General features: G+C 50.1%; 1 protein-coding gene across 50 annotated transcripts in view; it reads right to left on the reverse strand.

Moving 5' to 3' along the window:
* Nucleotides 1-13,973, reverse strand: part of MADD (MAP kinase activating death domain) — a 37,886-nt gene that overhangs the window by 13,115 nt on the left and 10,798 nt on the right. For 4 of the 50 annotated variants that reach the window (XM_057695815.1, XM_057695799.1, XM_057695789.1 and 1 more), the window contains exons 13-29: nucleotides 13,705-13,958; nucleotides 13,314-13,453; nucleotides 12,392-12,493; nucleotides 11,032-11,091; nucleotides 10,574-10,676; nucleotides 10,041-10,227; nucleotides 9,792-9,942; nucleotides 9,289-9,495; nucleotides 7,500-7,553; nucleotides 6,426-6,526; nucleotides 5,768-5,851; nucleotides 5,275-5,433; nucleotides 2,801-2,909; nucleotides 2,460-2,522; nucleotides 2,108-2,228; nucleotides 1,899-2,004; nucleotides 703-813 (exon numbers count right to left, since the gene is read on the reverse strand). In XM_057695815.1, coding sequence (XP_057551798.1) covers nucleotides 703-813; nucleotides 1,899-2,004; nucleotides 2,108-2,228; nucleotides 2,460-2,522; nucleotides 2,801-2,909; nucleotides 5,275-5,433; nucleotides 5,768-5,851; nucleotides 6,426-6,526; nucleotides 7,500-7,553; nucleotides 9,289-9,495; nucleotides 9,792-9,942; nucleotides 10,041-10,227; nucleotides 10,574-10,676; nucleotides 11,032-11,091; nucleotides 12,392-12,493; nucleotides 13,314-13,453; nucleotides 13,705-13,958 — 2,112 coding nt within the window. The remainder of the gene's footprint in view (nucleotides 1-702; nucleotides 814-1,898; nucleotides 2,005-2,107; nucleotides 2,229-2,459; nucleotides 2,523-2,800; nucleotides 2,910-5,274; nucleotides 5,434-5,767; nucleotides 5,852-6,425; nucleotides 6,527-7,499; nucleotides 7,554-9,288; nucleotides 9,496-9,791; nucleotides 9,943-10,040; nucleotides 10,228-10,573; nucleotides 10,677-11,031; nucleotides 11,092-12,391; nucleotides 12,494-13,313; nucleotides 13,454-13,704; nucleotides 13,959-13,973) is intronic. The other 46 variants (XM_057695833.1, XM_057695808.1, XM_057695819.1 and 43 more) reach the window with 33 other exon arrangements.

Consider the following 13,973-nt stretch of genomic DNA (forward strand, 5'->3'; position numbering starts at 1 on the left):
ATACCCAGCTCCAAACGATAGTTTGTTAGTTATTCTTTCAAGTAAAAATGATGTCCCATGAACAAAGCTGCCAGTTCACCTTGCAACTCAAATTGTCACAAACTGCTTTTCCTCAAAACAGTCATCACATTTTGGTTTGCAGCAGAAATGCTTTATGTATATTTCTCATTTTATCACATAGAATATTAAGATGTATAATCAATGAACAGATTTAATAAAACGGATGATTTTAACTGCTTCATCAAGGACATTCACAAGTGAAACTGGCTTTTTGCCTTGTTTTAACTGAGAACGTGTGGCGGTGGGGACACTAGCACGGCTTGGTGCCTCTGTCTTCACTGCGTTAAGGCACCAGCACTTTCACCCACCACTGCTCTCGCACCATTAGTGCAAATGTCAACGCGGTGACAAAGGCAAATAACATTTTTGTATTATCATGAAAACAGTATTCACCTTGTGGATCTACAGGGGGGCCCACAGACCACACAAATGTCGAAATGGCTGCACTAGGATGGTTTTAGTGCAGAGAATCCTATCACAGAACAGAAGGGCAAAAGCCTCATTCAGAGGCAAAGCCATATTTTCAGAACTAGAGATTTTGAAAATATACAAGCCAAGAAATGACCTACGGGGAAGCCTCACGCCGGGGAGGCTAACTAGCGCAACGGAAGAGAGCCTAAATGGTGGCCCAGGTGTGCTCACCAGGTTTGCCAGCTGGTCAAGCACTTCGTTGATTTGCTGGCTGTACACAAGCCCAATATGGGACTTTCCCATCAGGCGCCTCACCTTCTTCCGGATGTCATTCTTATTTACCTGGAAAGCCAAACAGGATTTTAATAACCTTCCCCCATCTGAGAAAAGTAGAATTCTACATCTACTTGATGTAAAAGCAGAACACCCACAACTGTGTGTTCTGCCAACAATCTGGGAAGAAACGACCTGGCTCTGTCTCCAGGTAGCTTCCACAGAAAAGTGGCTCTTAGAGCACTTCTGGTTTAAGTGACTGGGGACTCAACAGGGACACATCCTCCCTACCCCAACCAATACCATAACGTTCACCTCCAAACCCCCTGGGCTCCTCCGAATGTGATTCCTAGATAGTGGTGACCTAGAGTAGCAATGTTCTTGACTCAGCTGTCGCCAAGACACAATCCTGGGGTTAAAGATCACTACCCTTTTCCAACCAGAGTCACTGGTACCCCTGGAGGTCAAGAGACCCTTAAACAGAAAAGGAAACAAACCAAAAGTGCCTGCAAGGTATCCTCTGCATTTGATCAGCTAATCCCTGCACATGTAGAGAGACCTGGAGAACAGGAGGAGGAGAAGCCCAGGCACTCATTCTCAAAACAACTCTTTTCTACCCACCAGGTCCCTTTCAGAAGAGGACTCTGCTATCTGGTAACACAGTTCTCCCACAGCTATAAAAACCAAGTATAACAAAGTGAAACTAGAACCTACCACTGCTTTTTTAATGAGTTGCTCTTTCTACATCTATGGAAAAGTCTATATGATAAAGGACTAGTGCTTCACAGTGAATTCTGAGCATCCTTTCTAACGTTTCAGAACCTACTACTTAAAAAAATTTTTTTTCACTGTATTCTGTGGGGAGTTCTACAGGCATCCTAAAACTATTTGGCAAAGGAAGCCCACTCACAATTCAAAATAAGCAAGTGGCACGCAATCATCAATCACCTTTACAACATGCCTTAGCACAACAGCCTGGCAGCTTCAGATAAACGGTTCATGTGAGCTGCAGACAGACCGCGGACTTTCAGTAAGGAAGAGAGCCCTAGCAGGATGCTCTGACTGCTTCCCATCTGCCCCAAGATCTAGGCAACAGGAACAAGCCTTGCGCTCCGGCATCAGCAGTAGCTGGGCATAAGCAAAATCGACATCACCTTCAGCAGCAGCATGTAGGAGATGAGGTTGTGCAACAGCGTGGCCAGCAGACGGTCTTCATCGTCCTCTAGGCGCTTCCGCTCATGCTCTCCTAGGGACAGGTACCTGAACAGGAGACCAGAACACGTCAGCCCCCAGGTGGGAGAACACAGAATGAACTGCGAAGAGGCTGAGTTTGTATATTCCCAAGGGTTTCTAAGTCTCATACCTGTCTATCATTTCCTGGGGACCCTGGTCCATACCCATCCCTTCTCTCTCCAACATCACAGCATCTAAGAACGCATCTTCCCAGAACTGCATTTGGTCCCACAAAGTAGAACGCTCTTTGCCTATACGGAATAAAGGTTTTTTTAGGGGCTTATACAACATATAAAGAATGTGGCTGCCAAACTAGAGTAAATTCCAGAAAAAAGGGAGTCATTACAAACTCCAGGGCAAAAGAAACATGAGACTCTCTATCCCAGATCTAACATTCCTGCCACCAGCCCCAGCTGCCTCCAAGTGAGGCCCAATCCCTCCCGAGGAGGAAGGATGAACAGCACACAAAGAAAGGTGGTTACTTATAGAAAATGTCTCCATAGCAGCATCCTCTAACTGGTCCCACATCGATCCTTTGTCCCTTCCTGCCAATTGGTGAGCAGGAAGGACCATGGTAGCAAGAAAGCAAAAGAAGACAGAAAGACAGAGGCTGTTGATGAATACCAAACTTCAGTCTCTTCTAGTTTTCACCCACTGCTTTTTCCAAACCCAGTAAGTCACCTGCTTCAGGTATAAAAATGCCCTCCGACATCCGCACTGAGATCAGCAAAAAGCCAAGCAGCTACTTGTTTGGTGCCACCCTCCTCCCCGGCTGAGTCCAGCTTCCTTTCAGCGCAAGGGGCCTTCCCAGACTAGTTCTCACCTAAGAGTCCCTCGTAGAGATAGACACGCTGGCTTACGTCTTCACGATAGCGCACCGGGCTGCTCACCGGTTTGTCCTTTACGCTTGGCTTCAGGCTGTGGGTTTTGCCCTAGAGGGAAGCAGCAGGAGGTCAGCTGCCCGAGGCGCCCACGTGTAGGGGCGAAGGAAACCAAGCCGCGCGTGACGAGGCGCACCCGCGTGAGCTACGTGTACTCCAGCAGCCCTGCCTTTGCCACCTGCTTGCCTCACTCAGGAGTCAACCTGATAACCCTTTCTACTCCTGCCTCCCAAAACACGCAATCAAGTTTTCATTGTTACTCATCTTTACATTTTAGCCTCTATAAGACGCTTTGCTCTTAAAAAAAAAAAAAAAAAAAAAAAAGGCAAATTCTCTGCAGCAAGGGGATGCAGTGAAAAGAACACTGGGTTTGAAGTCAGACTGACCAGCGTTCAGACCCCTGCTTCTTACGAGCTGTGTGATCTTAGGTACAAAACTTAGCTTCTCTGAGACTCATTTTCCTCACCTGTAAAAGAAAGGGGTATAACACCCACCTCATAGGACTATTCACATTTAATATGAGAAAATACATATAAATCACTTAATAGTGCCTGGCACATGGCTGGATTTGATAAATGTTAATGTCTTCTCTCCTACCAGCTCTCAGAAATATCTTCCCAAATAGAAATACCACTAACCTTATCTGCCACTTCTGCAATATCAGACTTTCTAGTCATTCAAAAAAGTTTTTGAGCTGAATAAAAGATAGTTTTCATGCCTACTTCACAACACACACAACAGCATAAGCAGAGAAGCCACTGATCAAGTTATTACTAGGCAATACCTAATTAGTGTGTCCGAACACCAGCTTCCTGGTTCACAGCCCAAGGCTTTGTTCAATGAACCATATTAACATAATGTATTTCTTGCCAAAATAGCCTTTTGTTTTTTAGAGTTTCATAACTTTTATGCGTTTTTTTTTTAAAGATTTACTTTATTATTTATTTATTTCTGGCTGCCTTGGGTCTTCGCTGTGGTGTGCTGGTCTCTCAGTGCAGTGGCTTCTCTTGTTGCGGAGCACAGGCTCTAGAGCGCAGGCTCAGTGGTTGTGGCGCTCGGGCTTAGTTGCTCTGCAGCATGTGGGAACTTTCCAGACCAGGGCTGAAACTTGTGTCCCCTGCATTGGCAGGTGGATTCTTAACCACTGCGCCACCAGGGAAGCCCCCAAAATTGCTTTTTTTGAGCCAAGAAATTTAGGTCACTGCTCTCAGCAACTCAACTGCACGAAGAGCCCTGGCCCAGAGGCACAGGACAAGTAAGAATTTGTCCCAGGAAGGTGCCAGGAAACGCAGCACACAGCCAAACAGCTTCTTCCAAGACTGCTAGTCCATAACATCTGCCTCAACCTCCAGAAAGGAAACTCACCAGAAGATTTAAAATACTCTTAATTAAAAGGGTCTGTTTAGACCCAGGGAGAGTTAAGGTCCATTAGCTTGAATGGCTCTGCTGACTCTCGGTCCTATTCCCTTCCTTCACTTTGGGATGTCACTTACTCTATTAGAAACACATATATAAAAGGCCCTGGAGGGAGAATGATCCCCAGTGTTAAATAATCTATTTCATTTAAATTTCATCTTCCATTCTCCCCACAGACCAAGATGAGGACCTATGAGCTCATGTAGAGAATATCCATTCTCAGCTCTGCCTAATCAAGTGGCGAGTGTATCAGAACCCTTAACGCTGCCTAAAGAGGCCCCTATACACTTAAGGGCAGTAGGTCTAAAGACAAGGACTAAAAAGAATTGATTTAATTCCAACTGATCATCGGCTTATTGTACAACCTAGGGCAACAACTTTTTTTCCTAAGGCTTTGTTTCCCCTTACCTGGCAGAAGACATTAGTTCCAGCAACAGGCTGAATTGCAAACTTTCTGAGAATGAGAATCACGCCTTATCATCCTTGTTTCCTTAGCACAGAATCTGGCATTTAGTAAATCACTTAATAGATGTTTATTAATGAAGGAAAGCTTCAAATAACTGTTAGGAATATACTAAAATGAAATGCTATGTTAAGGTGCTATATAAGTAAAGCAGTGACCAGGATAAAACTAGACTAGTCCATAAAAGTAGGCAGACTGGTACAAAACGAGAGCTGTGACTGCCCTGACATTGCTGCAAATGTATCACTTTATTTTAAACACAGGGGTTATTGCCACATAGGTGTTGAAGCCCTTGTCTGACTGGGCAGGAAGCCTAACTCATCAATGACTCAGGAGAAGGTTCTAAAAGCCCCAGGTCATGGCATCAAATGACTTGGAAAAAGCTAATTTAAGCAACATTTTCTTTAAAGCCAAACATATGAGGGTTATCCCCTCCTTCCTTCCTCTTTTCCTTCTAACTGCCTCCTAACTTTTCATCCTTTTCCAACCTGTCCCATTAAAAAAAATGGTCTTCTTTTGTTAGTAAACAAAGCTTACAAAGATGGCACTGGTGGCAGAGTTGGTTTCAATTTCACTATCAGACAAAGTGCCTCGAGAGCCTGCCAAATGGGCGCTGCCCTCACCGCCGGGTCCATCACCCGCGTTGCTGCTCAGGTCACTGTCTGCTCCAAGGGTCTCTCCAGAGCTATTACTCATCTGGAAAGGAAAAAAGGTAGTAAGGGATACTCCCCAGGCATGCGTCCCAGAAATGTCAAGCTGTTAGAACTCTCTTCTGCCATAAAAAAGTATCCAACTTCAAAGGTGTGTCAGACAGCCTCTGGAAGCACCTTCTTTATAAGATGAGGAGAAGTCCTGGGTGAAATCTTGGGATCTGACCCCACGTACAAAGACCTATGACAGGTAAACATCTCCACCAAGAGAACCAAGCTGACCTGAGACTACGAACAGCCTCCAAACGAGAGAGTAGCCCCCTTTTCCACAGGGGGACCCACACCCTTCCCACCAAGATGCCAGTGTGGTGTTCCCCTACCACGGTGCTAACTTCAGAGTCCTGACTTGAGCTTCGGATCATAACAGCTGGACTCACACCGATGACAGAGTCTGGCTTGGTCCTCTGCAACAAGACACACAGACTCAGACACGTGCGGGAGGTGTCCCACCTGTTCGCAGTTTCCCTAAGAAACACGGTAGCTTCTTCCTTCTCCCCATCGCCACCCTTCTATTGGCATCCCTAGATAGGTCAAGAGAAATGAACTTTTTCCTGAATATAAAATATACATGACTTCCAGAATAAGAAAAATAATGAATGTTAAAGAAATACATGCTCACTACAGAGAATCCATGAAAAAATAAGGAAATGAACGTAAGCTATACACTTACCACCTACATTAATCCCTGTTAAGTCTTTAGCGTATTTCCTTTCAGTCTCTTCTACACATATTTTAAAAATAAAATTTGAATCATACTGTATATAGCTCTGTAAACACTTTCCTATGTCACTAAATTTTTGAAAATACAGTTATTAACGGATACTAATATTGTACTACATGGATGTACGACACATCCCTCTCCTACGACTGGATGTTCACGTTGCTTCCATGCTGTTGTTTTGTCTGGTTTTGATCTTAAAGAAGTATTCTGTGGTAGCAAATTTAATGCTCCCAGTCCTCGACAAGGTTGTCACACACCTGGGAACCAGATGTCAGGCTCACACCACTGTCTGCGCTGACTTGGGACTTTTTCTCCTCTGTCTCACCAAGGTCAAAGGTGGGTTTGATGACTTCAGGCCCTGAGTAGGGGAAGACGTGTGTTACTCCGTTCGTGAGGCTGGGGCAGGCTGGCCCAGGGAGTGGGACAGCAGCACCGCCTGGTCCCAGACCAGTTCAGCGTGTCCCAGTCACCTTTCCAGGGGCTGCCGCCCACTCAGGGCCCACGGGAAGAAGAAGTCTCCAGGTGCCTTAAGAACCAAGTAGGAAAAACCAGACCTGGTCTCAAGGGGTTCTGCAGCCATCTTCCCAACCTGAGAAAATTCTGATCAAATCACCCTAAAGCGGAAAAGCTCCACAAGCACACGTCTGAACCCCATCCCCCTGCACTCAGAGTCAGAGCTTCACTCGTGCCTGAGAGCCCTTACGGGTCCACAGGTCACTCTGCTTCCCAAACAAACACGTCTGAAGGGGCTAGGAGAGGACGAGCCCAATGAGATCTAAAACCACCAGCTCCTCCCGCGGAACGGCCTACCCCCGCCTTGCAGTCTCCCCATCTGAGATGAGAAACCGCCCCCACGGGTCCCGCCCACCCACAGTGGTATGGCAGAAGGACAGAAGGACAGAAAGCAGGAAAGCGTGCCTAGGCAAGCCGCCAGAGAGAGCTGGGAAGCTACAGACTCAACACGGAGGGACAGCACCCATCTCTGCCAACTGTGCCCACAGGCTTCCCAGTGGGCGAGGGAGACAGACCAGCCCATGAGGGGCACTGAAATAGGCAGACGCTCTCCCCACCAACTCTGAAGCAACAGAGAACCAAGCTCGAAGGGACGGTACACAGCGGACGCCCTGGTTACTGCCTGGTTACCACGCGGGGAGGGAAAGCAGCCCACGCGCACGCACCTGTGACTCATACCCCGCCTACCTTCTTTCATTCCAAACACCCCCCAAGAGCAAATCTGGGGTGGGGCTGACAAATGGAGCCTGCCCCAACTGGGCCTGGGGAGTTGGCAGGTATGGGAGATGTGGGAACAGGAAGGGGCATTTGTTCCTTACTCTGTTTTTCCAAAGCTTTTTGCTTTTTCACTTCCTGGTGCTTGTTCCACAATTCTACCCCAGATGCAATGTAAGCAGGAGAGAAAGACAGAGAGAGTCAGAGGCTGATCAGACAGACGAAATGGAAACCCACCCACCCAAGCTGATTCAGTCTCAGGCACAGGATTACAAATCAAGAGATAAAAAGAGATCTTCATTGGGGGGGGGGGGGTGGGTAAAAAAATCAAGAGATCTAATGATTTCCTCCCAGGTCAACAACTAAATTCCTAACCTAACCTCAACGCGACAGTAAAAATCTTGCAGAACACTAGGGCCGGGAGAGCCTTTAATCAAGCTCCTTCATTTTGGCACAAGGAAACTGATCCCACAGAGGCTGGAGCACTTGCTCAAGATCCCATGACTCAGGACCAGTTTAAACGTCCGCCACTCGACGCTCTCTGCCAGATGAGCTGGGCAACAGCAAACTGTGACCATTCCAGATAAGACAGGTGATCACCTCAAGCAGCCAAAGGGTTTCAGAAGCATGAGCACAAATCTGACTCACTGGATGGGAGAGAGACCACTCGGTGCAGGCCGTCCGCATCCCTCCTTGATGCTACCAAAGAACCCCGCCTTACGCTCAGAATCAGCGCCTGCCCTACCAAGAGACCCATCTTAGCCAGTCGTCTGGAAAAATGTTTGTGGGAGAGGTGACAGAGAACACTAAATGGTCAAGAAGAGCATCTTCGTAGGGGTTTCGAAGAGAGAACACCGATCATAGTAATTCTTTTCCTGGAAGAACTTCAGAGTCTACTTAGTGCTCTCTCCTCATTTCCCAGACGAGGAGACAGAGACCCTGCAAGGGGAAACGATTTGCCCAAAGTCACTTTCCTAGCTGGGGGCAGATACAGGACTAAAACTCCAGACCTCCAGACTGGCAGGTCAGTACATTTTCTAGAACATCACAACAGGTAGGAGAAAGGCACGATCGACTGCCTCTAGGACAATGTTTTGCTGGCTAGAGAAGTATAGCTCTCCTAAAACAGAAACTGGTTCTTCACTACCATTTATGGGAGCAAAAGGCAACTGCTAATAGATACGGCAAAGAGGCATCAGCTAGAGGCATATTGCCCAGGGACCTAGACCCAGAAAAAGAAAGATACAATCCAGATGACTCAGGATCAGGTAGGGAGTGAGTCAAACAGAGGTGACACCCAGAGAGCTCACTAAGGCTCTGCCTTAGTGGGACTGGAGAAACACCAAATGTAAGCAAGCTCTAATCAAGTCCAGTAAGGAAACGTTTAAAGAAAAGCTGATTCAGAACTCTGTACCTCAAGGTCCAGAACCCAGGGAAATGGGGTTGCCAGACACGCCCCAAAGGAGCAAATTCAAGGGCAGTGTAGTGGTTGGATGGGGGAAAACTGGCTTTAGAGACCCAGACAATCACAATCTTACAGACCAAAGACGCATCTATGCGCTTCCTTACAGCTTCCAGGAGTGCATGCGGCCTCTCCATCATGAGAAGAAACCCAGACATCAACAAAATAGAGGGACGGGGAGCACCGCTCAGGCTCCTGCACTAACCCTCACTGGGCCCTCCGAGCAAAGCTTCCATTCTTCCCCTGAGATGTAGATGAGGGTGGCTGTTGACAGAGAAGTGTAAGGAAACCCCATTAGAAAGGACACAAAGCTATCTCCCTGTCTAGAAAGCAAAGCGTGGGGAAGAGAAAGGCGGGGTTCTGGATGAATTGAAAGGAGGGACAGTGAAGAAGCCAGAACTCCTCCACCACACCCCGCACATGGTACACACCAATAGATGCTACAAAGTTCTCTTCCTTTAGACTTCTGGTGTCCAGTTCCTTGGGACTCTTTCCTGTGGCACTTGGCGCCCGAGGTCCCAGCTGGGGGACTCTCAGCTGTGCCGTGGCCTTTGGGTCCCCCCGCCCCGCCAGGCCAGGATCCTTGCCAACTGGTGTATTTATACTCTCCGTTGGACTTCTCTTCCGCTTCTCTGGTTCTGAGGAAGAGATTAAATATAGGAAGAGGTCAAAAGAGACAGTGGGAATGAGGAGGGAGAAGCAAGGATAGAGGAGGATGTGGAAGGAAGACGTGCAAGGAAAGAAAAGCTGACACTGTTTTTTTCCACACAGGAAAACACCCACTACATACAAACATGCACTAGAAAATAAAGTCCCAAATCCCAACAGGAAGCAGCTTGGCGCTGGGAAACGGGCCGAGGGGCCATGTTCATTCTCTCCGGGGAGGAGGGGGAGAGCTGTGGACCGCACGCTGCCTTGCCGGTCCGATCCCTACCTTTACTATAGTAGTGGGTCTGGGCGATCTCCAGAAGCCCAAAGATGCTGGCCATGCCACCCAGACCTGCGTGGGCGTAGGACTGCTCCAGACTGAGGACTGTGCACTTGAGCAGGTCTAACATGCCCTTGTACACCTTCCGACTGATCTCCTGCAACAATAACCCAGGGGCTAGCGTTGCCACGACGGCCTCTGGCGACCACGTCCCTCGTCCCTGTTGATACCAGCTCCCAACCCTGCAGCACTGACCACATCTGGGATGATGTCCTGCCGGGCCTCGTCCTCTGACTGCACCGTGCGGTTCAGCTTGCTCAGGACGAAGACGCGCAGCTGCTCGCTCTCCAGCAGCCGCCGCACCTTCTTCATGTTGAGCCAGCCAACTCCCTGGCCGTCTAGCACGCTGTGCACCACCTCTTTCAGGAACTGCTGGCTCTCACTGGGGGTCCACACACCACGTCTGGGGTCATCGGCGCCTCTGCAGGGCACCCCCCGCCCCTTTCACCAGCCCAGATGTTTGCCTCCAGGGGCCAAACACAGAGCCACGTCTCCAGACACGCAAGTCCACGGCACACCCTGCCTTTTCAGCCAGCCTGGTCTGCCTAAGCCCCCACCGCTGCTCAACACCGTGAGCTATTACCGCTGCACGGGACGGAGTGCGCGTGAGAAGGGATTGCATCTACCCAGCTGAGAGCTTCCCTCCCACTCTGCAGCAGCCGTAATGTTTGACACAGGGATCGCTGCCTCCATCTGAGGACTTTTAACACAGCTTTGCCATTTATTACCTAGAGTTGCTGGATCGACCCTGAGGTGAGGGAGGCTCTCTTTTCACTGTTGGGCTGTGCTTAATGACCGATGACTTCTGGTCCACCAAGGCCCTCCTGCTTCCTACAGTCGGGAAGGTAGAATGAGGGACGTCACGACCGCAGTCCAGCAGCTGGTGTCAGCACAGCCCTGGGTAGCCACGTGCCACAGCCATCGCCTGGAAGGGCTGGGCGAGGGCGGCACCGGGCGCCACACGCAGGTAGGAACCAGCCACGGCAGTGTGGAGGGAGCGGGGACGGAGGCTCAGGCCGCCCCACATGCAGCAGGAGCGTGCCCCCCGGGCAAGCACGGGCGTCGTGAGGGCGGGGCGGGGCAGCTCACGCCTGTGACCCCGCGTGCTCCGTGAGGACGGCCCTCAGGCAGGCACGGGAGGTGCCAGGAAAGCAAAGATCATGCACAGCTCACGGATGAGACCCACCTTCACCACTCCCGGGGCCGGCTTCAGTAACAATCTCCATTAGAGTATTTAGCCCAAATACTGGGACACAAAATACACAATTAGTAAGTGCACCGTGATACCACAACCCTTGTACCCCTCAATGGAGCTGTAAATCAGATCATCTGAGCGTTCTCCCAAAGCTTAGTGCACATAACCTTAGTTCTTAAGCATCTCAGAGCTGGAAGCCAAGTGGCCAGGAGACAACCAAGGCTCTAGGAAATACCGTCTTTAAGACTATGGCCTCTCAAAGCCAGAGGCAGGGTAACGACACAAGGAGCCTTTCGGTACTAAACAGGCACATGCATGAAAGCGGGACCACTGGCTTTCATGACACACCTAGCACAGGGGTCCGGAGGGCCTGCAGGTACGCAGAGGGAAGAGACCCACCTTGCAGGTGCCACCGTGGGAAGGGGGCGGGGGTGGGGATGGGAGCTGATGAGCGCAGCAAACGAAGTGACGCACCAGCATGCAACGGAAGCACGTCAACTGCTCTCCCTCCAACCGCAGCAAAGGAAAGCCCGTGATGCTGACACCTCTCCATCCCTGACCTACGAGCCTGTGGAGACTCCCTCTCCAGGGCTGCTGAGCTCCCTGCACCGCTCGCTAAGACGTCCTCTTGCCCATCTATCTGACCGTTCCCAGCCCCACCAAAGAACGTTCTTCAGATTCCTGACATTTTTAATCACTGGGAAGAGAGGTCAGTTAAAAAATACATGAAGCTGCTTCTCACTGTGCTTTCTTCTGTGACTAAATATTTCAGCACAAAGTCCAGAGTAAACAAAAGTCAGAGAAAATTCAGAAGAACCCTTCAAACTGTCAGAGATCACAAATGAAAATCAGATAAGGTCTTCATCGCCCCTAGAAGCCAACCAATGCTACCAGGCCCACCTGTAGGCCCTAAGTTGGCGTGAAGCCAAGGTAAGAGGCTTCTTGCCTCTATAAACACTGCCAGGCTCTTTACAGCCACGCCCTGGTGGGCCAGCTCCTTAGGACAGAGTCTGTCCTAAGGTCACACAGTAGGAACCTCGCAGATGGCTGGTGGCGGCTGATGAGCCTACGTTAATTACGCGCCTCTGACAAAGGTCCCCCCAGAAGCAGCAGTAATTCCCCAGCTGCCATTATCCTAAATGATATAACAGGGCCTTCTCTTTAGCTACAAAAAAGTTTGCATCTGAAAACCAGCAAGAACCCATGATGTGCGGGGGGAGCCATGGGAAGCGACATGGGAGGCGACGGCCGGATCAAATGATTCATCGTACACAGGGCTCCCGACGGGCACCCACAGGCCTGAAATGCTTCCCAGAGAACCTCGGCTTGGCAAAAGGAGGGCTGCAGTTACCTTTCAGACTGGGGAAGGGCGTGGTCTTCTCGCGCGCTCCTTTGGTAGGCAGCGTGAGGTTTGAAAGACTGAAGCTCGTGCTGTGGTTCCGATACAGGCTGCCTGTCGGGGGAGCGCGTGAGAGCAGTGAGTCAGGGGGATGGAGGATCAGAGCGTCACACTCCAGGGGCCGTATCATCATCTTCACCCTCCTCCTTTTCAGACGTAATCCCAGAACCTCTGACCTGGCTTGCAGAGGACCACGTCCAACTTAGGGCAAACAAAGGGGCCACTGCCAAGATTGCGCAGAACCCAGTAACAACTTTCTCTGACTGCCTCCCATGAAAACATCCAAGTCTCTCCGCTACCACTGACCCAGAATGAATGCAGGCCGTTAATGCACTTCTGATGTTAGTGCTGTCGGCCCTGGGCTTCTAAAAAAACTTAACCATCACAATTATCTCCCATGTTGGCTTTCTCTGGTCCCTAGTCTGTCTTCAGTCTTCAACTGACACCACCCCTCACTTCTGGTAATATTCTCTAAGCGCAAGTCAACGTCACACAGATTTCAAGGCGGGTTTGTGAGAAAGTCCTTCCCCAGGCAAAGGAGATATTAAATACATACCCAAATCAAATCTGACCAGAATATTTCCACAAAATACACGTACAAGTGTACGATTTTTAATATAATGATTATTTTTCGGTTGAACAGCTAGCTGTCTTACGTGAAACAGACTGAAACCTCCAGGTATAAAGATAACGACTGACCTGTCCCAGTTTCTTGCTGACCTCCTCGGAAGATACCTGATGCAGCACCACTCACGCAACCCGCGCTGCAGCTTGACCACGCCCACCCAGCCCTGCATCCGCAGTTCTGAGCAACACGTGCCATGGCCTGCCGGAGCGGAGGTGGGGCGGAAGTGCGAGAGAGCTGAGCACTTACTGGCGAAAGACATGATGCCTCCGAAGCCCTCGGTGCTGTTGTTGGAGACGGTGGAGGTGGGCGAGCTTGTGCGCGAGTCTGACTCTGCGTCTGAGTCACTTGCCAGTTTCAAGCTGTTGGGCCGCAGCAGCTTTTGAGCCCTTGAATGCACAGTGGCACCTATGAGCCCCAGGCAGGGGTAGCTGTTCTGGGACGTGTGGGCCTGATGCCACGCTGCAGCCACCTCTCCCTTCCCACCATTCCTAAATGCCTAGATCAAAGCCCAACCCTCTGGGGATGCGGGACCACAAGAGCCCTCAGACTGCTCAGACTTGCTGGTTAACCCTCGCCCAGGGTGCACTGCAGTGAGGTCCTTCAGTCCCCCACCTAGAAGGCATCCCCAGGCTCTCACCGACTGCCACTGGCATGCTGGCTGAATCGGGGAGTGTAACCTTCCCCCTGCTCATCACCATCTTCCTCAGCGGGAGAGCCGTACTGGGGCGCGAAGCATGGACTGTCATAGGTTGGCCGGCGCACTGACCCCTCTCCAATCTCTGTCTGACGCCTGTCCACGTTCGGTTTGCTGACGCAGGGGGCCACGCTGGGGAGGGACTTGGAGACGCCCACTGCTGCCTTGTCATCCATCTCTGTTGAGTCGGCAGGTTCCTAGGGGAAATAGTA

This window comes from Hippopotamus amphibius, chromosome 9 (assembly GCF_030028045.1).
Source record: "Hippopotamus amphibius kiboko isolate mHipAmp2 chromosome 9, mHipAmp2.hap2, whole genome shotgun sequence".
In the NCBI taxonomy this organism is placed as follows: Eukaryota; Metazoa; Chordata; class Mammalia; order Artiodactyla; family Hippopotamidae; genus Hippopotamus; species Hippopotamus amphibius.